Below are 25133 nucleotides of genomic sequence, written 5' to 3'. Positions count from 1 at the left end.
CCCCCCGGACTCCCGCACCCGGCGACTCTGGGGCCACCCCACTTGGACAGACGCTGGCGGGGGTTGGGGGGCACAGTCAAATGGCCTATCTTTTATTTTACTCTCTTGTGGGCTTGCCGCGAAGTGGCCGAAACCTGGAGAGAAGCGGCGCACATTATATGGAACCTTTTGGGGATGACTAAGGGCTCGGTTAGCTGTATGGTTGCTACTTTTCAGGGCTTGCCAAGGTGGTTTTAAATTTGGCCAAGAGTCCCCAGAGAGGTTTAAAATAACACTGCTTCAGGCAGCAGAGAAGTTTGATCAAGTGATGGTTGGTTAACTTCACAACTAGTTAGCCTTTTTAATGAAATTTCAGAGTGGATTTTTTCCCACGTGATTTAGGTCGCACCCGCCACCCTGAATAGAGCAGTTACTGAGGAGGTGTGGTTCTTGCCGGAGGTCAAGGCTGATAATGAACGTTGGGATGTTCTGGAGGCCCCGTGGAAGGGTCTCTCCCAGGGAGAGCCAAAGGCAGGGCTGATCAGATGCATGTGGCATCTGCAGTATAAAATGGGCTTTGGAGACTTATAGGAACCTTGGTCAGCCAATTCTGTTGGTTCTGTTTAACATACTTAGAAAAAGTTGGAAAGCATTCACACTTGACCATTGCTGTCTCCCCATCTTGAGTAAGGTTCCTTTACAGCTGCTGTTCTGATAAGGAAGCGCAGTGCTTGGTCCTCTCATGAACTCCTTTCCCTCTGTCCTATAACACCATGTTTAAGAGGAGGTTGTTGGAGTTACTTGGAAAGTATTGTCGTTTTTTGATGTAATTGTTGGTACTTTTAAGATGAGGCCCTGGGCCTGTGGTTTCAAAATGATCATTGGCTGGTTTGGTTTGGTTTTGCTTTTTATAAGAAAGGCCACGTAACTGCATCTCATATTTTATTTCCTTTGGAAAGTGCTTCTTGTGGAGGTGGCTGCTGGCACGGGAGTAAAGCTGAATTTCCTCCTCATGGTTAATGCAAAATCAGGTTCTCTTTGCGGTTGTCATCTAGGTTGCCGTAAAACAGCACATTTTAAAGTTTGTGTCTGTAAGGTTGATGTGCCTGGCTTGGGGGATGTGACCTTTAGCGTGGCTCGCAGGGTGAAGTAGGGGTATATTAACCAGAGGGTGTTACTCACCAACAGCTGTTGGGCGGGCCTGGCTGTGTCAGCCATGTTCCCAGAGTTCAGCTCACAGGGACACCCACTGCCACCTTGAGCAAAGGCACCTTCTCCTTCAGGGAGCTGCCCAGTTGTGCAGTCGGGGAGGCCTGCGGAGCTTCTCTGTGAGCTCCCGGAGTCTGTCCAACTCAGAAGAGCATTCTGGACCTGAGTGACTTTCTCAGGCATTTATAGAAATGGCTGCTTATGTGTGCGACACGCACGCTGCTCTTGAATTCTCCACGAGGCAAGTGAGCTCAGTTGTTTCAGGAGAACCTTTTACACAGTCCAGAGTGGAAAATGAAGTGAAGTGTTCATCTCATTTTATATGCTACAGTCAGTCTTTTGAAACTAGTGATGTGGTAATTGCAGGTGTCTTACTTATGTTTGGGGGCTCTGTAATGCTAGGACATGTCATGGTTGGACAAAAACCTCAGCCTCTGTAAAGACTGTCAGAAGTGTACTCCTGCTAGAGAAGGTGTGTGCAAGGGATACTCTAAATAAGAGACTCGTAGGAGGCCTCATGCATTTGGAAGTTTCCCATTCACCTTCCAGTTAGATTGTCTTTAGGGTGGGGTAGCATCTTGATTTAACATTTTTTTTTAATTTTTCTATTTTGTGCTGGTATTAAACCCAGAAGATGGCCAAGAGATAGCAATTGGAATGTCTGTATTTTGTGAAGACTTTAAGAACTAAAATTCCAGCCACACCCCCCCTGCACAATGTGGCCCAGCCAGAATCCCTCCTGCTGCTTGTTCCTCTCCTCCTAGAGCCTCATACAGATGCCACTTTTATAGAACCAGTGGCTTTATTTATTTATTTATTTGTTTGTTTTGGCCACGCTGCATGGCATGCGGGATCTTACTTTCCTGACCAGGGATCGAAGTGCAGAGTCTTAACTGCTGGACCACCTGGGAAGTCCCAGAACCAGTGGCTTTAGAAGTTGAGCCACTTAAAATTGTGTTTAGTTCAGTGCAGTTATTTCTAGAGTATCCTAAGAGAAAAGACCCCTTTGAGGTGGCCTGAGGTGGGTTCTGATTTGTCCTACTGTTTCCCAGTTGTGAGATGTTAACCTAGTTCCTTGAAGTCAGAGTTTGTAAACTAGAGGTCTGCTGCTGAATTTGCTTTGCAAATTTATTTGGCTTGACTAGCACAGGGTTTGTAAAGATTTTGTTACTAACATGGAAAAATCAGGATTTCCACACAAATCCAGATTTCTGGCTTCTCTGGAAGAATCGAATGAACTGGCAATACTGGGTCTGAATTCCTGCCCAGCAACAATTGGCTTGAACTGACCGTTCTTCATATGAGGCAGTGTCCCTTATTTTCATCATTTACATGGTCTCTGTTGGCATTTAAGTTTGCAGTCTCTTCTCTATTTGAGCCTCAGTTTCTTAATCCACAAGATAGGGTACTATCTCTGAACTTGGATTCTTGTGCAAAGAAAATAGTTTGTGTGTAATGGGCAGAGCTTAAAATCAGGAAACATAGAAGAAACTTACTTTTAAGTAGTACAGTACTTTACATTTTCTAATACTATGTTCAGTTTGTTTTTCTTCACCCTCTAGATCAGATATCTTCTACATCAGGTGATGTACCTCTGAAATTTAAGCAGTGGATCCATGGTTAATCTGAAAAAAAGTACAAGGAATATGAGCTTTTCTGTCTCCAGACCTTTTGGACACTTTAGAGTGTATTTATTGTTTCTGATTAAGTATTAGACCCATTGGAGTACGTTGCCTGAAAACATGCTGAGCTTATTATTTGAAAATGCAACCCACTTTAAGTTGATCTTGGCACACCCCACATCTACACGCAAACCCCCACCTCTGAGCACACACTCCAAATTGGCCTCCACAAACCCACACCCAAACCCACTGACTCCCCAGACCCTCTCCCACATCCCCTCAGCCTCTCTAGGACCGCGAAAAGAAAAAAGAAAAAAGGATTATCCCAAGTTTCCTAACTTTGTGGTCACCCTGCACATGCACACAGGCACACCCACACACACATGGGGCTATCTTTTGGAGAGGTGAACAACTGCATCCAAATTCCAGCTCAAAAGTCATCAGAACCAGCTGATGTAGAGTCATGCTAGGTTGCCATCGCAGTGATAGAAACCTTAGGCCTTACTTCCGTGCCAGGTGCAATTTTACTATCTTTTTGGAGGGACTTAAATCAGCTGTCCCCAAATGGTGACAATGGGTTGAGCTTAAGGGCACTGCTTACAGGATTCTGCAAACCAGAAAGCCCTAAATCCCAATCAGCACACCCCAGTTTTGTGGGAAAAATTTTAAAACAATGTATTTTTTTTAATAGGGCAGAAGGAAGTTCATGAAAAACAAGGAGAGACAGCTGCAAAAGCAGCCAGCAGTGGCTGCTTCTGTTTCTCTTTATCCTGTTTGAACATTTCTCTGGGCTACCGAGAATATCTGGTGGAGGGGACCTGGGTAGCTCCCACCATAGAAGTTATCCTCCAAACAGGAAATAGATTTTCTGGCCTCTCTAGCAACATCCATCACTGGCTAGCTCTAACTCAGGCGGATTTCCTTCCCTGAGACTAAAGTTTTAAAAGTTTGCCCATGCAGGAGCCAGGCCTGCTCTGTGCCTCATGAACTCTTCTTCCTTAATTGCTACAAAAAGCTTTGGAGTCAACTTTTTGGTTCGGGAGAGTCTAGTACCATCAGAGGTATGAGAAGGACCCACTTCCGTTACCCAGGAGGCAGGGCTTGAGGGACAGGGCAGGGTGTTGAAATGGCCTCTGGGCAGCCCATTAATTAGCCCCTGCCCAGTCTTTCCCACTTGCTCTTCTCTTCCTGAGTAGAAGGGAGGCCCTGTGCCTCGGTCCTTAAGGAAACCACCTCTCTGCCCCCATCTTCTTTCCATAATGCTCCCCAAAGTGATGTGGAGTGGTATTTCATAGCCTGACATGCTTCCTCCAAGATGTATTTACAATTAAGTCTGAGTGGGGCCTGCATAGATCATCGTTTCGCCACCTTTTCCTCCACTTTCTCTCCCCTAAGGAGATTAGCCATTTTTTCCCCTATAATTGTCCTCCCCGTGACATTTTAGTACCACAGCTATACTGTAGAGCTGCTTATGTACTGTGCCCCTTTATAAGGCCACAAACCATTGTAATAGCTAAGACTTTTATAACCTGCCAAAGAGCCAATCTTTGCCCTGTGGGGGCGATTTCACCCCCATCCCCATCCCCAGTGAGACTGTCTAGACCCAGGCTCATGTAGCCTGTCGGGGAAAAAATGAGAGCAAAGGACTGCAAACGGGCTCTAATTGTGGAGGATGATAAGAGTCTAAGAATTGCAAGGATGTCCTGCCAGGTTTGCTTCTGGGTTTCAGACAAGAGGCTAGAGACTCCCTTGCTTCCAAGGAAAGATGGACCACAGCTGCTTGAGCCCCAGCTCACTGCTGTAATCTCACCCTGGGGACTGAGGCCTGTGAGGGGGCCTAACAGCTCGTTATTCCTGGTCCTGGAGGTAGGAAGGACCAGTTGCTCCCTCCTCACTTCCCTTCTCCCCCCCCACCCCATCCTTCATCATCCTGCACCTAGCTGCCCTAGCAAGACAAAGCAGGGTTGCCTTAGAAGAACTGCTGCTGCTGGCGGGATTACTGTCTCACAACAGAAAATACAAGTGGAGTAGAATTACAGAGTGAAACCATTGTTTCCCGTGATTTTCCTCTCAAATCTGTGAGTGGTGAGAAGAGAGAGGGGAGGAATGCAAGTGGAGCCTGGGTCAGGGAGGGAGGTACCAGAGTCCACAGCGTGCTGTTTTGATGGTAACACCCCATTACCTTCAGACGCAAAGATGTAGCCTGAGGGAAATCAGTTCTTGAGACTCTGAAAATAAGGGTCAGTTATACATTCCTGGCTCAACTGTTGACGCTTATCCTAGGAACTAGTCATTCTGCAATGTCTGTGGGAAATTCCCCCATTGAACTTCCCAGGGAGAAACATCATGTGACATATTGGGAAAGCGGCTGACAATGGTCTTCCTTAATAAGCTCATTGAGAAAAAAAGTGGGTGGGTGATTTCCCAGTATTCACTCGTTCAGGAGCCCCTAAAGCAACCTGACATCGTGGCCTGGTTAGAGTCGGATTTCTTGACCATCATTTTGATTTCAGAATGCCTTATGATCGTGAGCATACTTGATTTAAAAAAAAAAAAAAAAAAGAAAGAAAAGCCAGCTTTGTCAATTTTGTTAGTCTTGACTTCCAAAAATTTTTTCCAGTTTCTTTTGTAATTTTCTTTCCTCCTCTTGTCTGTTTTTATTTAAAAAAAAAAAAAAAAAAAGAAAGAAAAGCCAGCTTTGTCAATTTTGTTAGTCTTGACTTCCAAAAATTTTTTCCAGTTTCTTTTGTAATTTTCTTTCCTCCTCTTGTCTGTTCTCAGGCTTGGAGAAAGAGCTTGCAGCATTCCAGGCCTCTGCTGCTAGAATCCTCCCCCACGTCCGACCCTCCTACCTTTTCCTAATGTTTCTCTAGCAAGCCTGGTGCCCACTGAAGAGCGTAAATTAGTGCCTAGTAATTGGTACAAAGGCAGTTTCTGTTTCTATGCAACACATGCAAAAAGGAGGGGCAAAGGAAGGAGAAAAGCCCACAGACAGTTAAAAAGGGAAAGAAATGGGATCCTCTGCCGTGGTCTTTGAGCGGTCCTGTCTCTTGGTCTGCCCCACTTTTTGTTGGGAAGTTAGTCACAGGCCTAAGCCCAACTCAGAGCATTTGGTGTAAGCAGTTGTTAGTATCAAAAGAATAGAATTTGGGGTTGGAAGTGACCTTGAGAGGTCATCACATCCATCATTTTGTCTGTAAAAAATGAATGCTTTTTTTTTTTTTTAACCCTCTCAGACAGATGAGGATTGTTCCACTGAAGCATTGGGGGTGCTCTGGAGGGTTTGGAAGCACACCACCAGGGTTCAAAGTCTGGCTCTCTGCCTTGGCAGGCACGTAACGTTGGGCAGAGTGTAGAAGCTACCAGAGCCTCAGTTTCCTCAGCAGCACAATGAGGACATGGGGTCCTTGGAAGTTGAAGTGCTCTAGGCCGGAGCTTAGCCAAATGGAGATCTTCCTTCACTGTGAATTCTTTGCAGTTCTTAGGTTTGGATTCCTTTCCCCCATGGTCTCCTGAGGATTTTTCAATCTGGTTAACATTTTTTTGTTTTGTTTTAACCTTGGTTTAAAGAGCAGCTTTGCATTAACCAAATTAACGGAGTAAAAGGGCAGAGGTGGAGTCTGTCCAGGGGAGCTCTGCGCTTTTATTATGGGAGCGGCCAAGGCCATTGCTTGTGGGATTTCCTACTCCTCCCTTCCTGGAGCCCTCCCGAAACTTTAATACCTTTTTGGTGCATTAAGGCCGGGAGTAGACATTTGTCTTATCCCAGCCTCAAACGGTCCCCTCAGCAAATAATAGGACTAACGTTAGTTATTATTCATAGAGAATGCCTTTCCCACTAAGGGAGTGAGAGGCATCCATTTTTCATGCGTGGGATTTTCCAAGGCATCCTTTCTATTTGTGCTTAAAGCCCATGTTTACAATGGTGCACCCGCAGGCTTCCCTTGTAATCTCAGTTTATCAGCCTTTCGAGTCTTGAGATGAGAATTGAACATCTGGATCTGAAATCTAAAGGTTCTAGAGCTGCAAGAACCAGTAAGCTCACCATCTAAGCCCAGGGCCACTGGGCATTTGAATTTTTTTTTAACCAAAATTGAAAATGATCGCAAATTTGAACAGCAGAATGGAATTTGGCCATTCTGATTGAGCCCTTTTTTTGTTGTTTTTTTTAAAAGTGAGGACTTTATTTAAATAGATTAAAATAAAGAGACGGGAGCTTAAGTCATACAAAACTAATGGCAAGGATTTGAAAAGCAGGCAGCAGTATTTTGTATTAAACAAAGTGTGAACGTTTTTCCGTGGCGAGTCTCCGTTGTTTTAGAAGTGCCTCCCAGAGGACCTGACTTGAACCGAAGTGGGGCAGTGAGGCAGGCAATAGACAAAAGCACAAAAATTCTGCCTGAGAATTATGGACATTTAAGACCTGGAAGGAATCTTACAGATCCTCTTTCATCAAAGAGATGGAGATTTCACCATCTCTCCCTTCCAGGGAGCCAGCTTTGATGAGACAGAGGCAGTCAGAAAAACAGAGTAAGGCCTGTGAGAAGGAAACCAGCCCACCCTAAAGAACTTGAATATGAGGGGTCTCCAGAGAGGTCTCTACCTTCAGCAGGGAGGCAGTAGGTAGAGCCAGTAGAACACTGGCTTAGGGGTCCCTCAGACCTGTGTTTGAATCCTGCCTCTGCCACTTTCTAATTATAAGGACTCTCTGAGCCTCAGTTTTCGCATCTGTAAAATGGAGTTTAGTAATTATATATTCATAGAGTTTTTATGAAACTTAATTCAGATGAGGTATTTAATGCATTTAGCACAGTGTCTCCATATACTAAGTATTACAATTAAAAATAATCTACATGTGTTGGCCAGAAGCCCTTGAGGTGCTTAGAATTTTTGTTTAGAGTTCCACATTAATCCAGCAGCAGATCATTCATTTAAATAATACTTGTTATTGAGTAACTGTTACATGCAAAGAGGTGTGCTAGATGTTGACAACAGGTACTGTGAATGTTGTGGATAATAGTAGTGTTGATAGTAATAATAATTATAAATTACTACTACTAGTAATAATGCTATTAATAGTGATAATAATGAAACATCCAGCATGTATCACACTCCAAGTTCCAAGCCAAATGGTTTACACACATTGTTACCTTTAAACTCCCAGAAGTCCTATGCGATAGGAAGGTACTCTTATTCTCATTTTATAGGAGGAATTGGAGTTAGTTAACTTAGTCCAAGGTTACTCTGAAGTTTTCCTACTGTGTTTCTAGGTGCTTGGAGTTGCACCGTGAATGGTTGTTGATGAGGACTCCTTGGGTTTTTGCCAGTAGTAAGAGACTCTGTGTTTTGCATGACTGTCTTGGATTTGGCCCCAAAGCCGCCATTGTCTCTACTCTTGGGTTCTAGCTCTGGCTTCTGGTTTGTTTTTATGAAGCTTGGTGAGGAATACCTTCAGAAATCATGGACCTGGCCAAACCTATCGTGTATTTTCCAGTAGCTATCCAGAACCTTCATCCTTCCAATTGAAAAAGATCCCAGTTGTGGGTCCACAGCTGTTTTAATCAAGCTTCTTGGTTGTAAGGAACAGAACCCAAACTTGGACTGGCTTAGTAAAAATGAGAACTTTACAGGTTGCCATTTCCACTGCCTTTGGGGTCGCTCTGGTGTTAGGGATCTCTGGATACAGGTGGTCAGTGCCTTCCTCTCTCCCTGGCCCAGCCTTGCTCTCCTCTGCTTTGGCTTCATTCACCGGCAGGCTGTCTCTGAACGGTGGTAAGATAGCTGCCAGCAGTTCGGACTCCCATCCTGCCAATTCAGCAAGCCCTGTGGAAAGACAGTTCCCCTTTCCTAGTGATTCCAGCAAAAGTCCCAGGCTTCAGGCTTCAGAACACAGAATTTTGTGCCTGTCCCTGAACTCAGTCACTGTGGCACAGCTGGGTCACATCCAACCTCTGGGCCTGGGGTGTGGGGTCGCCTGCCTGGAATTACGGAAACTCAGAGTGAGGAAGGAATGGTTTCCAAAAGGAAATTCAAGGTGTGCTGTTTATTACCCCAAAGCGGCAATAGGTGCCAGACAGGCAAAACCAACAGCTGTTCATTCGATCCACCCATTTAGAACTACAGACAGGGTATTCCCAAAGGCAGAGTTTGACAAAATGAGAGACAGATTAGTATGACAACAATTTCTCTCATTTTTCTCCCCTTTGAAGAGAAAGAGCTCTGAACTCTCTCTGGAGTTCAACCTATAAGATAGCTGTATACTAAATAGTCTTTGTAAAAGATAGATTATTTCAACACGTATTTCTTATCGTCAGGATCAGCCCCATAGGCCCTGCTCGGTGTATGTTCTAGAAGCCAGTACCCAAAACCTCACACGGAACACTTATAGCGGCAACAATGTGATCAGCGGCACCGTTCACTTGGTCTTAATTCCACTCGTCTATTTTAATGCCCAGAGAAATGAATTGTGTTTACATGAACGTTTGTCACCCTGTGTGCTAATAGAGAGAGGCCTTGTCTTTACAAAGATGAGCTGTTTATATGGTGGTTCCCAATGGGATTCAGAAATCTATTCGGTGTACATAATGCCCAACAAAAACACCGCAATAAATCGTAAGAGGCAAAAATTAGATCTTAAAAATAACCTAAAAAAACATATAAAAATGACTTAAATTCCTATGCTGTCATAATTCTACAGTAGTTTTGTACCATTGCTGTTTTAATGAAAATAAGCAGAATGACAACCAAACAGCTGCTTTCCCCCTTGGGTGTTGCAATTCATACCCATGGCCAGCCACAAGATGCTTGTCTGCTGAGCATTACCCACCGAAGCGGGGATTCCCAGTGTGAAAGAGACACAGTCTGCACCTCTGACCTGAGTCATTTTTTCTCAGTGCCCTGCTTGCTCCCAAACTTCAAAGCGTTGTCCAGGAACGCCTGCCCCAGGAGGGCTGAGGGAGTCAGGCAGGGGCTGTTTGGTAAGAGGTGGACAGCTCAACCCTGCCGTTCTTCGTGGTCTTTGGTGACAAACACCAGACTGTATGAACTAGTGGCTCACTCCGTAAAAGCTGGAAAAATGATGTGTTGATGGCGCATGTGGCGTGTGTGAGTAGGATCTGTGGTCATCACAGCCTTACTCTCGTGCCAGCAGTGTACAGAGGTTGAGCCCAGAGAGAAACAGCTGGAAACCTGAGGCTGGAGCACCGGCACTAGTCACTCTGGGTCACTGCAAGTGCCGTGACCTGGGTGGCAGGTAGAGGAGGCACCCACTAACCAGACACCAGCCTCCTGTGTTTTCCTGGTTTGCTCATTGTCTTTTCTGAGCCAAAGAGAACTGAGTTCTCTTGAGCCCCCCTGCCCTCCCCACCATTTCTGCTGTTGGTGGACGAACTTTATCTTGGCAATTTGGGGTCTCTCAGTCTCTTTTGTGTTAAGTTTTATTCTCTTTTGGGTACATAGTCACAAAATCAGAGTTCTCTCTGTCTCTCCTTTTGCTTTTCTTTCTCCTGGGAGTGATCTGCTTGGTGGGCAAGAGCCTCACCTCTTCTTTCGGCATCACGGAAGGGCTGTCCGTGTTGCGTGCCATCCTTTGACCTTGCTGGTCTCTCCCAGGGTGCCATATACCAGCTTGGGTCCTGGTCCTCAGATGCGACATTAGGAGGGGTGGAAACTTAGGCAAACACTTGAGACCCTTTTCTCAGCGTGGCTACCCAGCTCCTCAGGTGCCCTGGTGTGTGTGGCAACTTCCCTAGAGAGGCTCAGACAGGCTACAGGCATGCCATGGGCCAGGCAGCAGTGGTCGGCCTCTGGGACTGCCCAAGCCTGTTTCTAATAGGAGAGTCCAGAACGCTTGCACTTCTCAGACCTCTGTATCTGTTCCCTAAACACAGCTCCTCCAGTTTCTCTCCCTATAGCTCAGGTCTTGCTACAAAGCTCTGGCAAATTAAGAGAATCTGAGGATTTCAGGGTCTGCTTTACATTTTTAAAACTCTATTTTGAAACCTCAAGCTTAGCAGCAACTTACTTGTTTTAAACTGTCTCTTCTTTCCCCGAGGCAATGCATCTGGAAAGGAGGGCCTGGGAGTAAGAGGATTAGAAAAACACGGAAAAAGGCTGTCTCTACATTTAGTTAAGGCCTGTGTTCTGCTTTCACCTCTAATCTTGTTCTGTGCTCAGAACTGAAGCTAGAATTTGAAAACTGGTTCTAAGGATGTCCTTGGGTGAGTCATTGGCTCTGAGTCGGCTTCATCTGAAACAGGATGGGTTTGAATTAGGTGGTCATAAAAATAACCCACAATGCAAAGATTCAAAGAATCTACGTTCTCAGCATAACTTTGCCATCAAGCTTATACATCCTGTTCCATGTTTAGTGCCTAGTAGGTTATTTATTTACTATTTCTCTTTTCCACAAAGAACTGGGCAGAGGCAGTACAGGCTGGGGTGGGAGGAAGAATGCAGTCATGGGAATTGGCTAATCTGGGCTTAGACCTAGCTGTGTGGACGTGGGGAGGTCACCTCACCTCTCTGCCATTTCAGAGTTGCTGAGCTGGGGGCAGGGTAATGGAGACATCGAGGCATAATGATATATCTCTTGCTGGGTTGAGAACCTAAAGAGTCAAGACTCTATTGTCTGTTGTCTTCCTTTCTGAGGTCCTGGCACATGGGCCATCTCACAGATCAGTTGAGGTTGGGAATGTGCAAGCAATATTCGGACAGGCTTGCTTCCAAATAGCTAGGCACCAGCTTCCGGTGAGGACGTACTGCATGGCAGACGTTACGGACACCCACTTCCCAGTTCAGAACCTCAAGTATGGAGACAGGCTGCTTTCCACAGATAATCACAGGGACCAGGAAGTAAAATCTCACATCCAGACTCTATAGTGAGTCCGTTGTATCAACAAATGAAATGTAAAAGGAAACCAAATCACAAGAGGGATTCAGAGAGGGAGGCCAGGAGCAAACCGTAATGTGATGGGATGGCATTCAGGCAGGATTCTTCTGAAGCTACCAAGAATTTTTATCTTTTTAGGACATCTACCTGTGTAGGTAGTAGCAACATTTCTGGCGAACAGGAGGCTTTTAATTTCTTGATTTTTGAGTTTGATATTAATTGGAATGATTTATGCAGGGAAATGTAGAATTGGCTGCACCCAGACGATGCAAGTGTATGGGTGCTTCTGCACTTGGGTGTGGAAATGAAAAACAGTAAAGCAAAGCTCACATTTTTGTACCTGCAGGTTAGCATTGCTTTCCCATGGGGAAGGAGGACCAATGATAATGGACAGTGGGGTGTCAATGGCTTCGGGTTGCGGCAACTGTGTGGGCTGGTGCTCCACCAGGAACACTGCGCTGGGCTCTGGGCTTTGTGTGTCTGCGCCTCTTTCTCCCCCTGCTTCCTAAGGAGCCTGCTCCTTGGTGGGGCAGCCCTGCCATCGCTGCCTGTGTCACTTGGTATCTGAAGGGAGATTCCTGTCTCTTCTCACGGGCTGTTTTCCTTTCACATATGGAAAAAGGAGAGGAGGAGGTGGGGGAGGAGTGAGAAAACACATGTAGTTTACTCTGAAAGTTTCTCACTTTCTAACAATTTGAGAAGGAAGCAGAAGGATTCTTTGCCTTTCTTTGGTCTTGGACACTGGAGTCTGTTTCTCAGTAGAATGTAAACCACCCACCCCCCTCGAATGGAATCGGATCTTGATCAACCCATTGGTGGAAAAATTTGAACTCATATGCATCAAAACAATTGTTACCTTTGTCTTGTATAAGACTTTTCTGACTTCTCATTATAAAAGAAATTTGTACTTGCTTAAAAAAATCAGAAAACATAGGGGAAAATTACAAAAAGATGTAGAGGTTATCCCCTCACCTGTAGATAACTATTGTTCATATTTTGCATATATTCTTCCAGGATTTTTCCTCTCCTTAGATGTTCACACACATACACAGCAGATCATGCACTGCTCTTTTCACTTAGCCGTGTATGGCTAACATCTTCTGTATAGAATAATCTAGTACCTTTTTAACAGGCACATATTATTCCGTATGGAACAACACTAAAGTATTAAACCAGTTTTTTTTTTTTTTTTTTTTTTTTTTTTTACACAATGCATTTATTTATTTATTTATGGCTGTGTTGGGTCTTCATTTCTGTGCATGGGCTTTCTCTAGTTGTGGCAAGTGGGGGTCACTCTTCATCGCGGTGCGCAGGCCTCTCACTATCGCGGCCTCTGTTGTTGCGGAGCACAGGCTCCAGACGCGCAGGCTCAGTAATTGTGGCTCACGGGCCCATAAACCAGTTCTTTATTGTTAGACATTTAGGTTGTCACCAAGCTTTACCTTTTATAAACAATGCTGGTATCCTTGTATATTTTTGTGTTTCTCCCTAATTGTTACCACAAATAATTCCTGGGCAAATGTATTGCCAGGTGGTCCTGGAACAATTATAATTTCCACCCATGCCTATTTCCTCATGCCACCATCAATGATAGGTATATGAACATACTTTTTAACCCTTTTACCAGCCTGATGTGTATCTCATTGGTGTCTTGATTGGCATGTTTTGATTACTTATGAGATTGAGTATATTTTCATATATTTATTAATTGGATGTTAGTATTTCTTATTTTATAGATTACTTGTTTGCATCCTTGCCCAATTTTATTAAGTTGGGCTATTCATTTTGATTTGCTAGTGTTCTTTCTGTACCACAGATTTTAACTTTTTGTCATAGGCTGCAGTTTCCTTTATTCGTTCACTGTTTTGGTTCTTAAATTTTTTTACTTATGTGTGTGTGTGTGTTTGTGTGTATATATATGTATCTTACCATGCAGAAGTTTAACATTTTTAAGTATTTTAAAACTATCCTTCAAATAGGGTACTGCCTTTGATTTCATGTTTAGGAAGTCTCTCCCTGTTCCAGGATTCTAAAAATATTCACCTATATTTTCTTTTACCTTTATGGTTTTATATTTTACATTTACGTGTACAGTAAATGTAAAAGATACCATTTGGAATTTTATAAGGGTAGGGATATAAGGGTATAAGGGTAGGGATCCAGATTTAATTTTTTTTTTTTTTAACCAGGTATCTATGCCATTTATTGAATTAAACATTCTTCTCTTCACTGATTTGAAATGCCCCTCCCTGTAGTCTTGGGTTTACCTTCAGACTTGACTCAGCTCCACTGATTTGTCTTTTCCTATATGCTGGTATCACACTATCTTAATTTTTGCAGCTTTAATCATACATTTCAATAACTGGTATTGCAAGTGCTCATTTATTATTGTTCTATTCCAGAATTTTCTTGGCAAGTTGAGTGTATTTATTCTTCCCAATGAACTTTAAAATAATTTTGTCAAGTTCAAGAAAAAAGAATTTCTATGGAGTGTGTTAATTTCACAGATGAATTTGTACAGAATTGCCATATTCAGAACATTGGGTCTTGCCATCAATGGGACATGGGAAATGTCCCATTTATTCATTTCCTTTCATATCGTAGTTTTATGATTTTCTTCATGCAGGTCCTGAACTTTATTGGTAGGCTTATCCTGGCTGACTGTGGTTAGCATATAAGAAAACCATTGCTCTTTTGTATATTTACACCTATGAATGCATTTTTTCCTTCAATTTTTTAATTGAAGTATAGGTGATTTACAGTGCTGTGCCAATCTGTGCTCTGCATTTTTAATTTTTGTTATCTTAGACTTTCCAAATAGGAAGTGGTATCAGTTGCAAGTAATTCTTATTTTGCCTCCTCCTACCCACAATTTACTTCTTAATTTGTTATCTAATTGCACTCACTAGCATTTCCTGAACAACATTAAATAGCTATAATGATTGGGGCAGGAGTCCATTCCTGCCTTGCCTGACTTCCGTGGGAATGCGGCCTTCATTTTACTGTTGACCCTGCTGGGGAAAGGTTTGAATCTATACTTTCTATACTGTTAAGGAACTATTTTGTTTTCCTAAAAGCTTTTATTAGGGATGGATGTTGAATTTTATCAGATACTGTTCTGCATTTATGAAGGCAAGATATGAGTGTGGGTGGGGGTGAATTTAACCTATTAAATGACGTGTAATATCGTTATGATTTTCCAATGTCAAATTATCCTTTTATCTCTGGAATCCTAGTTGCTTTTTTGTAATTAAGAAAAACACTATTTTTCCTCAAGTAACAGCCTTGATTTCGTACATCTGTGCAAAGCTATGATTATTAATTGACATTTTTAGAGTTCTATTTTGAAAAGGAGGCCCAATTCCCTTAGATTTGTTTTACTAGATTGGGTTACTTTTGCTCAAAGCAGTGGAAGCTTCAGAGCTGGTATTTTTAACCCTCTTAAACCCAGTTAAGTTTAGCCCATTTGGGGCTCTTCTGTGGAATTGTGGGAGGGGAAGAGAGAGAATCAGAGGGGGAAGGGGGAGGGTCGAGACCCTAGGCCAGGACTGCGTTGGCTGTCCATCTGAGCTCTGGGGAGCTTGGACAGGGCTGGATATATCCAGTTAGCAATCCCCGTACTTGTCCTCATTCTCTCTCTATATGGAAAGCTCACCACTGTTCACTTCACGACTTTACTGAAAAGAATAAGCTTCACTTGACATCATCAGCTAATCACCGGGTAGGGTGGAGGCTCCTTAAAAGCAATGAGCCATCAAGTTAGCGAGTGCATAGCCAGAAGGCCCCCCTCCGCTTTTCTTGAACCCACTGGAGACCCATGAGAGTTCTGGAGGCCTGACCTGTCTCTGCAAAGAAAGCCTTTTACACGTTTGATGCAGTGTTCAGTAGCCGTTTTGATACAGTATGTTTTATACTCAGAGCTGAGTCTGTCAGTGAGAGGCGCTGAGCTTGTTGCTGAAGGGGAAGGGAAGTGGTATATAAATAATGAGAATGCACAGAAACTTGTGCTGTTACCAGCTCTGCTCCAGTAAAGCAGACTTTATTGTGTCACTGCCTCTGGGTGTGTTTTCCTGTGAAGGCCAGAAATAAAGCACGAGTACATGTCTGTTCTTTTTTATTTTTTTCCCCCAGGAGGATGGTAACTCTCTCATTAATACGAAAGACAAGTTTAAATATTCTTTAATTGATAGTTGCTTTACCATATGATTTGTTCTGTATAAAGAAGATTAACCATTCTTTTGGGGGCCTTAGCCTTGAGCTAAAAGGAAGGGCCTGGGGCTTCCCTGGTGGCGCAGTGGTTGGGAGTCCGCCTGCCGATGCAGGGGACACGGGTTCATGCCCTGGTCCGGGAAGATCCCACATGCTGTGGAGCGGCTGGGCCCGTGAGCCATGGCCGCTGAGCCTGCGCATCTGGAGCCTGTGCTCTGCAACGGGAGAGGCCACAACAGTGAGAGGCCCGCGTACCGTAAAAAAAAAAAGGAAGGGCCTGACTTGATTTACCCCCCGGCTGTAGGATGAAGGGCAAATCCCAGCCCTTCTAAGCCCTCTCTTTTCCACTCTGCACATCATCTCTGGTCCCATTCAGCCTTAAAATCCCTTCCTTCTCTACATATGACTTCCCCATTCCATACTTTCTTAGGTTCAAAACACGTATCTTGGGCTTCCCAGGTGGCGCAGTGGTTGAGAGTCCGCCTGCCGATGCAGGGGACACGGGTTCGTGCCCCGGTCTGGGAGGATCCCGCATGCCGCGGAGCGGCTGGGCCCGTGGGCCGTGGCCGCTGAGCCTGTGCGTCCGGAGCCTGCGCTCCGCGATGGGAGAGGCCACAGCGGTGAGAGGCCCGCGTACCGCAAAAAAAAAACAACGTATCTTTTTCTAGATACCTTAATATGTGTCTATCATTAACTAACATGTGGAAATGCATCCTATAGTATAGGTTGTATGCAAACTCTCCACTGGGTTAAAGAGGTGGATGATTTCAAAGGGCTACAAATTGCAAATCCCCAAGAAGAATCCAGGTCCCCTGAACACACACTGCTTGGCTGGCACAGTGTTTCAAGTGTTGAATTTGAATGCCTTTATGTGTGGAAAGCACTCCCCAGTTGGCCCCAGATGCCTCTACAATCCATGGTCTAATATACTTGGCATTTCACCCACTTTTCTTATGTGTCTGGCTCCCGAAGACATTTGGATTTACAAATTCTGGTTTACACTAGATAGAAATTCAGGCCTGCAGATTGAGATCAGGGGTCAGCCAACTTTCTATAAAGGACCAGATAGTAAATATTCTAGGTTTTGTGGTCCGCACGATCTCTTATCACTACTCAACACTGCTGTCGTAGTGAAAAAGCAACATAGGTAATACATAAACAATGAGTATGATTGTGTTCCAATGCAACTCTGTATGCGGACATGAAAACCTGAATTTCATATAACTTTCTCCTGCCACAAAATGTTACTGTTCGGTTTTTTTCAACCATTTGGTAAAAACTAAATATAAGAATGGTGTTTATTCCAGCAGGTCAGATTTGACCTATGGTCCATAGTTTGCTAACCCCTGATTTAGATCATTGACCAAAAGCCCCTAATGCTTTTCCAAAGGATCTGAGAAAAATCAAAATGATCCTAGAGCTTTTAGACCAGCAACTCACTTCCAAGTAGATCTATTTTTAAATGCTTGGAAACTGTAAGCTTGGATTATACACGTTATATGAATCTAACAAAGGCTACTGTTGGCTCTTATTTGCTCTGGGCTCTGTGGGTGGCCCTGTGTCTCTGAAGCACTCAGGGAAAAGGATGCTAGGTCAATGACAGCACCTGGATTAGAAGCAATGAGAACAATCACATGACAACTGTGAGGGGCAGTGGAGAGTGTGTAGCCATAAGCTAGACCGAAAGTGAATCCAATGGGAATGGACCCTGATTACACTTGAAATCTTTGTAAATCATAAGCATATAAATGCTTAATAGATCTCCAGTACATGCAGCTGATTCAGGCTTCATGACGATTTTCCACTGACTATCACTTCCATCTTGTTAAAACAAGGGGTGCCTTATTTCTTTTCCAGTCTTAGCACACAGTAGAGTGGTCTTCTGACCCATTTTTCCCACAGTGGACACAGATCCGTTCAAATAAATTAATCTCCCCTCATGACTCGCTTGAAAGAAACATGTGCCAGTGAATAACTAAACCACATTACCACTCCTTCAAGGAAACGACCTCTGATGGGTGTCTGTCCTAACAAGTGTTGAGAAAACACGGAACTTCTCCTTGTCATTGCTTTCCTCCCCACCAAATCATCAAGCAGTGGAGAGAGGGCTTCAGGAAAGGGACAACAGACAGGGGTTTTTGGTCTGTTGTTGTTTTTTTTTTTTTTTTACAACTTATCACGCTATGAATTCTAACTATTCATTACATTTTTTAACATAACATGTTTAAAGAACACTTCTCCCATAGATTCTTCATTTGGGTTAGTGAGGACTTGGCTGCAGTCTGATTCAGAAATAGCCCGGAAATATTCCTGTGGTCTGGGAACTTCTGAGCAGGATTTGGTCACCTGCGCGACCTGGAGTTTGAGCAGACTCAGCGCACACACACGCACAGAGCTGAGGCCTTTACTAAATGCTTGACAGCACAAGTAGCACGGAGGTCAGACGGGACGTTGTCCTTGCCCAGCGAAGCTCAACCTTGTTGTGTTATGATAACCTGCATTTTGCCTTTTGCTCAAAAGTTCTGCTGAACTGGGTAAAAATGCTTTTTAATCCAATAGAAGTTGCAAAAGTGTAGTTTTCAACTCCATGTTATTGGATTTTTCAGAGGGTTCAGTCTGAAGCTCTTTTTTTCCTCTCTCTCTCTCTCTCTCTCTCTCTCTCTCTTTTTGGCCCTCTGAGTATCCTCGTGCATCATCCACCTTGGGTAGGGCTCAGGGTTCACTGGCTTGCTATTGCCTTTTGCTGCTGTGGCTTTTCAGCTTAGAGCTCAGTGAGGAAATATTTATACTTAGACCTGTGTATGGTGAATCTGTTTATACAAATTTATTTTGCCCACATCAGGTTTCTCATAAGAACAGGTAGGTTGTACATGGCGTGATGGCCATATCTCTGCTTAGAGAACAGCAAGTAAAACCTTAGTCACGAAGGTGATAGAGGTATTTTGTTGTTATTATCTTTATTTTCACATCTCTGGCACAGGTTAGGAGAAGGTGGGGGAAAAGAATCATTTTTGGATGACTCAGATGCACGACGCTGGGCAGCTCCCAGCCCTTTGAGCCTCTCTCTGGGTTCCAGGAAGGTGGGGACAGGAGTGAGAAAAGATTCACTCCTCACACCTACCTAAGGAGTGTCTGGAGAGTTCTGTGGAAACTAGAGTCTGTGTCCTGTGTCTGTGAAGCAGCTGCTTTGGGCTGTGCTTGGAAAGGTGTGAGGAGTAGGTAGGCAGGTGCTCAGAGCTGGGGGGTGGACAGTCACTCACAAGAAGAGCAAGCAAGACTCTGATCTTAAGCAGCTCTTTCTGCCTTTCTGCTTGTGTGTGTCCTGCCCAACAAACATGGACACAGACTCTCCCCTGCCAATCCAGGGGTCAGGAGGCCCCCAGTGCTGGCCTGATCATGTCTGGAGGGCAGGGCTTAGCTGCATTTTAAGTGGGACAGGGAGACAATAGCGTGAATCTGAGGAGAGCATGGGAGGGATGTGGAAACCCTGACAAATGTTAAGCCTCATCTGTAAAATGGGCCACCTCCGTGGGGTGTCCTGTAAGAAGTCAGTGAGATAATGCATGTGAAACCCTTAGTGCTGTGCCTGCACTTATGTTATTATTTTAGAATAATGTGAGTTCTTCTTTTATGAGAAATATGGAAGAAACTGGGATTGTTTCAACTAGACCAGAAAAGATTAGAGAATGGCGTGATAGCAGTCTTCAGATAGTTAAGGGATTATTATGTGGCAGAGGGAAAAAACTAATTTTTAGTGTTAAGACAATATAACTTAAAATATGGCCTTCGCAGGAAGGCAGGTTTCACATCAATAAGAGTGTTTATTACAGGGATGCTCAGAAACAAGCAGGCTTCCTTGGCAGGTAAGGGGCTCTGCCACCAGAATTGCTCAGGCAGAGGTTGGGTGGCCAAACATTCAGGAGCTTAAGGGGAGATGCCTGCCTCTGGTGGGAGGTTGGTTGGATTAGATGCCCCAGTTCTCTTCCATCTGTACGATGCCAGGAAATTTAGCAAAGGGCTAAGGTTTTTGACTCCTCGGAGAGAACTCGTGAAACCAGCAACCGCGTAGACAAAAACTGGAAAATATAGTTTCCAAGGCTCTTGGGGATCCACTGGGTACAAATAGCAAGCTCATTTACCTAGAGAAGGTGATTCTCAGCAATTTCTTCATGGTATTACTTTGTTAGGGCCGCCATGACAAAGTACCACAGACCGGGTGGCTTAAACAATAGAAATTTATTTCTCACCGTTTTGGAGGCTGGGAGTCCAAGATTAAGATGTTGGCAGAGTCAATTTCTTCTGAGGCCCGTCTCCCTGGCTTGTAGCTGGCCATCTTCTCCCAGCATCTTCACACAGCCTTTCCTCTGCGAGTCTGTGACCTAATCTCCTCTTATAAAGACACCAGTCATTAGATTACATGACCTCCTGTAACCTTAATCACCTCTTTAAAGACCCTATCTCCAAATGCAGCCACATTCTGAGGTACTGGGGGTTAGGACTTCAGCCTGCGAATGGGGGGCACACAATTCAGCCCAGAACACAAAGGAGTTATTTTCTGAGTCATGGGGGTGGTTGACCAGGACCAGCCTGGAGAATTTGGGTTACACGTTCTTTAACCTGTATCCCTGATTCTCTTCTCTTAGGTGAACGGCCCTTTCCCTGCACATGGCCAGACTGCCTTAAAAAGTTCTCTCGCTCTGACGAGCTGACCCGCCACTACCGGACCCACACGGGGGAGAAGCAGTTCCGCTGTCCGCTGTGTGAGAAGCGCTTCATGAGGAGCGACCACCTGACCAAGCATGCCCGGCGGCACACGGAGTTCCACCCCAGCATGATCAAGCGATCCAAAAAGGCGCTGGCCAACCCTTTGTGAGGTGCTGCCCACCCGAGCCAGGGAGGGACGGACCCGGAAGGACGAACTACTCCCAGCGAACAGACAGACAGGTGGGAACCACGGCCCAGAAGAGGCGCGCTGCCAGCACAGGAAGTCGCTGTTCTTTGGTCACTAGTCTAATTTTCCTCTCCCTGCGTTGTTTTTAGAAAGCACATTGTAGCCTAAGATCAAAGTCAACACTTGGTCCCCCTTGCAGAGGCAACTGAACCGTCTCTGACTGTTGGAGGGAAGACAAATGCTTTTTTTTTTTTTTTTTCCTTCCCCTTATTTTTTTTTGGGGGGGGGGGGGGGGGGGGGGGGGGGTTTTTTTTTTTTTTTTTTTTTCCCTCCCTTTATTTTTTTTGGGGGGGGGGGTGGAGGGGTGGCAGGTGTGGGGAGGGGGTTAAAGCCAAGACTGGGGTAGAATTTTAAAGATTCAACACTGGTGTACATATGTCTGACTGGGTGAGTTGACTTGTAGCATCACGCAGTGATTCTGGGCCCTTTCTGCTTGCTGTCTCTCAGAATTGTTTTCTTACCTTTTAATGTAATGACGAGTGTGCTTCAGTTTCTTTAGCAAAACCACTCTCTTGAATCACGTTACCTTTTGAGATACGAAACGCCATAGCACAGCTGTCTTTATGCAAGCAAGAGCACATCTACTCCAGCATGATCTGTCATCTAAAGACTTGAAAACAAAAAAGTTACTTATAGCCAATGGGTAAGCAGTATGAATTTATACTAATCAAGACACACCTTTGAAAGGTTACTGTAAGTACAGAACTTTCAAACCTTGCTTTGTATGAATTGTACTTTTTGAACATAAGCTGCACTTTTATTTTCTAACGCAGAGGATGAATAAGTTAAATACATGCTTTAAGGATAGAAGCAGACATTCTGTTTGGAACCACGTTATAATCTGCTTATTTTTACAGTATACACGTTTCCCTATGAAATCATGGCAGAGATGTGAGGGCAGAATATATACAACAGATGCTGAAGGAGAAGGAGGGTAGTGTACATATTTTTTAATTTAAAAAAGAACAAACAATTTTAACTCCATTAACTTTTCCAAAATTTCCGGTCCTTTTCATTAACCTCTTCTTATTGTACCGTAATGCCACAGAGGGCGAGGGCTTTGACTCTGTTGGGTTTTATTTGAATGGGTGCATAACAGTAACTAGCTCTGGAAACGTTTATTCTTTGGGGAAAAGGTTTGTCGGTTACCGTCCCATGTTCCTACAGAACCGCCACTAACAGGTGCAAGAGTTATGTAAAAGGAAAAGGGAGCTGAAATGTGAAAAGAAAAATAACATACCCCTATAAGTAGTGAGCGCTAAGGGAAGATACCACGAAGATTTCAGAGGAGACTGCAAAATCATCCCTTTTGGAGAAGGAAGGCACGTAGAACATATAGGAATGAAAACACAACACTGTATCTTTTACATCAGTAGCCTCACCACTATAAGATCTCGTATCCAGGGGTCTAAAATGGCCTCAACCACTATATGCATAATATGCCATTTACCTGAAAACTTAATTTTGGCCTTTACGTGGTCAGAAAAATGAACCGAGTTTTCATCGTTGAGAAGAAACCTCAAATAGGGGAGTCAGCAGTGATCGTGGGGGAAATGTTTACATATTCTTCTTTTTCATCAGAAACAACGTTTTCTGACAATTTTATCTGATATTTAAAACAGGGAGTTATGGTGCACTCTAGTTTATACGTGTGCTATGAGACGTGTTGTGTAAACCTGGGGTGAATTCATCATTTCACCTGACACATGCTTGTTTCCAGTTCAGAACCAGTGTGGGCTCCTGCAGCAGGCATGGGTCACAGCTGACTCCAACTTCCAATACAGTAGCCATCACTAGCACGGTGTTTTTCTTTTGTTTGTTTAACCAGCATAGTTGTATTAGTAGTTCTGTAAAGAGAACTGCTTTTAACATTAGGGACTGGGAGCAGTCCATGGGATAAAAAGGAAAGTGTTTTCTCACGGGAAAACATGTCAGGAAAAATAAAGAACACTTTCTACCTCTGTTTCAGATTTTTGAAACGCTTATTTTAAACCAAATTTTAATTTCTGTGTCCAAAATAAGTTTTAAGGACATCTGTTCTTCCATATGAAATAGGTTAGGCTGCCTGTTTCTTACTGAACTCATGGAATGGTTCTGCTTGTGACCCTCTGCATGCTGCCTTTTAGCGAGTGAGGAGTTTGGCGTTGCCTAGCAACCCACTAACTTGTACAAACTCATCTTTCCCTCACAGAACGAAATGAAGGAAAACCAAGCAAAGTCAGTGAAAGACAATCTTTGTAGTTTCAGGAGTAAATCTACATGTGGCTTTTGTCCAGCACTTAGATGGTTGTAAATGCAGCAACTTGTTTTAAAAAAAAAAATGCACAATTTACTTCCCCCCAAAAGTTGCTACTTGCCTTTTCAAGTCGTTGAAGAACACACATTTGATATTCTCTTATATGTTATAGTAACATAACGTATAAACTCAAGGCTTTTTATTCCTTGTGGTAAATCCTGTTTTAAAATGTCACAAAACAGGAACCAGCATTCTAATTAGATTTACTCTATCAAGATATGGTTCAAATAGGACTACTAGAGTTCGTTGAACACTAAAACTATGAAACAATTACTTTTTATATTAAAAAGACCATGGATTTAACTTAAAAAAATCCAAATGGAGGATAGTAATTTTTGTTTACTTTTTTAACCAAACTGAATTTTTTGAAAGACTATTGCAGGTGTTTCAAAAGAAAGAAAAATTGTTTTATCTAATACTGTAAGTAGCTGTCATATTCTGGAAAATTTAATAGTTTTAGAGTTAAGATAACTCCTCTCCTTGTTTAGGGAAGAAGAAAGCCCTTCACCACTGTGGAACGATGCCGTGGCTTTAAGGTGTAGCCCTACATCATGCTTCTTTTGAGAATTATATTTGGTATAGTTATAATTACAGAAACTGACTCGTTGTCAGTTTACAGATAGATTAAGCACAGTACTCATCACTCTGGATAGATTGAGCTGTTCTTTCACAACAGATGAATGATCTGTAACACTGTAAAATACTGATCTTTACAACTGTTTAATCAGTTTTATTTTTGTACAGTATTAGTGACCTAAGTTATTTTGCTGTCCCGTTTTTGTAAATCAAATGAAATTATAAAAGAGGATTCTGACAGTAGGTATTTTGTACATATGTATATATGTTGTCCAAATAAAAATAATAAATGGTAAAGATTGAATTGTTCCAGCCATTATGTGTTGTAAAAGGGGCATGTTTTTGTCATACTGGGGGTTACTTCTTTAACTTGTGATGAGTGCAAAGATGATTTACCCTAGGCCTTTCAACACGTGAGATATTTGTGTAGACCTGTGTGTATTTACTATTCACAGACCTCTGAGGAAGTAGATGGAACGGAGGCCACGTGAAATCACTGTATTATACTGGAGGGGAATATTTATATTTCAGGTAAATCACTTAAAGAGGTTTATAAAGCTCATAACTGTTCTGGTGTGTGCCAGGAACTAGTCAGAGGGTATTACCCAGATTGTTCTCTTGAGATATGATATTGATAAGAACACACAAGTTGAAGTCTCAAAGGCAAAACAATAGACCCATTAAACCAAGTGAAGATGAACACCAAAGTGTGTGTTTGTGTGTGTGTAATTTAGTCTAGAGAATCTAAAACCTATCATTGTAGTATAATCTAGTTTAGATATATACTAGCTAGCTTGTGTTTGTTAAGGTTTTATTGTATGCTAGTCACAGTGCCAAGTGTTTAGGACTTTTTTCTCATTTTATCTTTTCAGCAGCTCTGTACAGCTCCTTACAGAAGATACCATTGTTATCCACATATTTCAGATGAGGAAATTACTAACTTGCTAAAAGATACATCTAGTAAGTTGTATAGACCACATTTAAATCTGGATCTGCTGAATCCAACCCTCCATCTGTCTATGCCTGCAGCAGGTTATTTGCATTTGACTCATTTTATTGAGCAACTGTTAGTGCCACACATTGTTGTCACTGAGGACAGGAAGGTGACAAAAACGTACCAGCTCTCTGCATTCAAGGAGTTTATGTGTTAGTGGATGGAAACACATAAGCAAGTAAACAAATTATCCATGTGATTTTGGATGGTGATAAGAATTATGATGGAAAAAGAGTTGGGTGACTTGAGTGTTGGGGAAAGGCTACTTTAGATTGAGTCTCCCTGAGGGGACTTAAACATTTGAGCTGGGACCTGGGTGACACGGAGGAGCCAGGCCTACAGTTGTAGAGGGAGTGAGGAGAGCCAGTACGAGGAGTTCGGCAGGACGGTGATCAGGATTTTGGAGG

At 43.4% G+C, this 25133-nt stretch overlaps 1 protein-coding gene across 1 annotated transcript in view; it reads left to right on the top strand.

Moving 5' to 3' along the window:
* Positions 1–21028, top strand: part of KLF9 (KLF transcription factor 9) — a 23208-nt gene extending 2180 nt beyond the window's left edge. The window contains exon 2 of the mRNA XM_007446056.1: positions 20553–21028. Coding sequence (XP_007446118.1) covers positions 20553–20782 — 230 coding nt within the window. The 3' untranslated portion in view covers positions 20783–21028. The remainder of the gene's footprint in view (positions 1–20552) is intronic.
* The last annotated feature ends 4105 nt before the right edge of the window (positions 21029–25133 follow it).

The sequence above is a fragment of the Lipotes vexillifer genome, unplaced genomic scaffold, assembly GCF_000442215.2.
Source record: "Lipotes vexillifer unplaced genomic scaffold, Lipotes_vexillifer_v1.1 scaffold1335, whole genome shotgun sequence".
In the NCBI taxonomy this organism is placed as follows: domain Eukaryota; kingdom Metazoa; phylum Chordata; class Mammalia; order Artiodactyla; family Lipotidae; genus Lipotes; species Lipotes vexillifer.
This window is presented reverse-complemented; position numbering and strand designations above follow the sequence as displayed.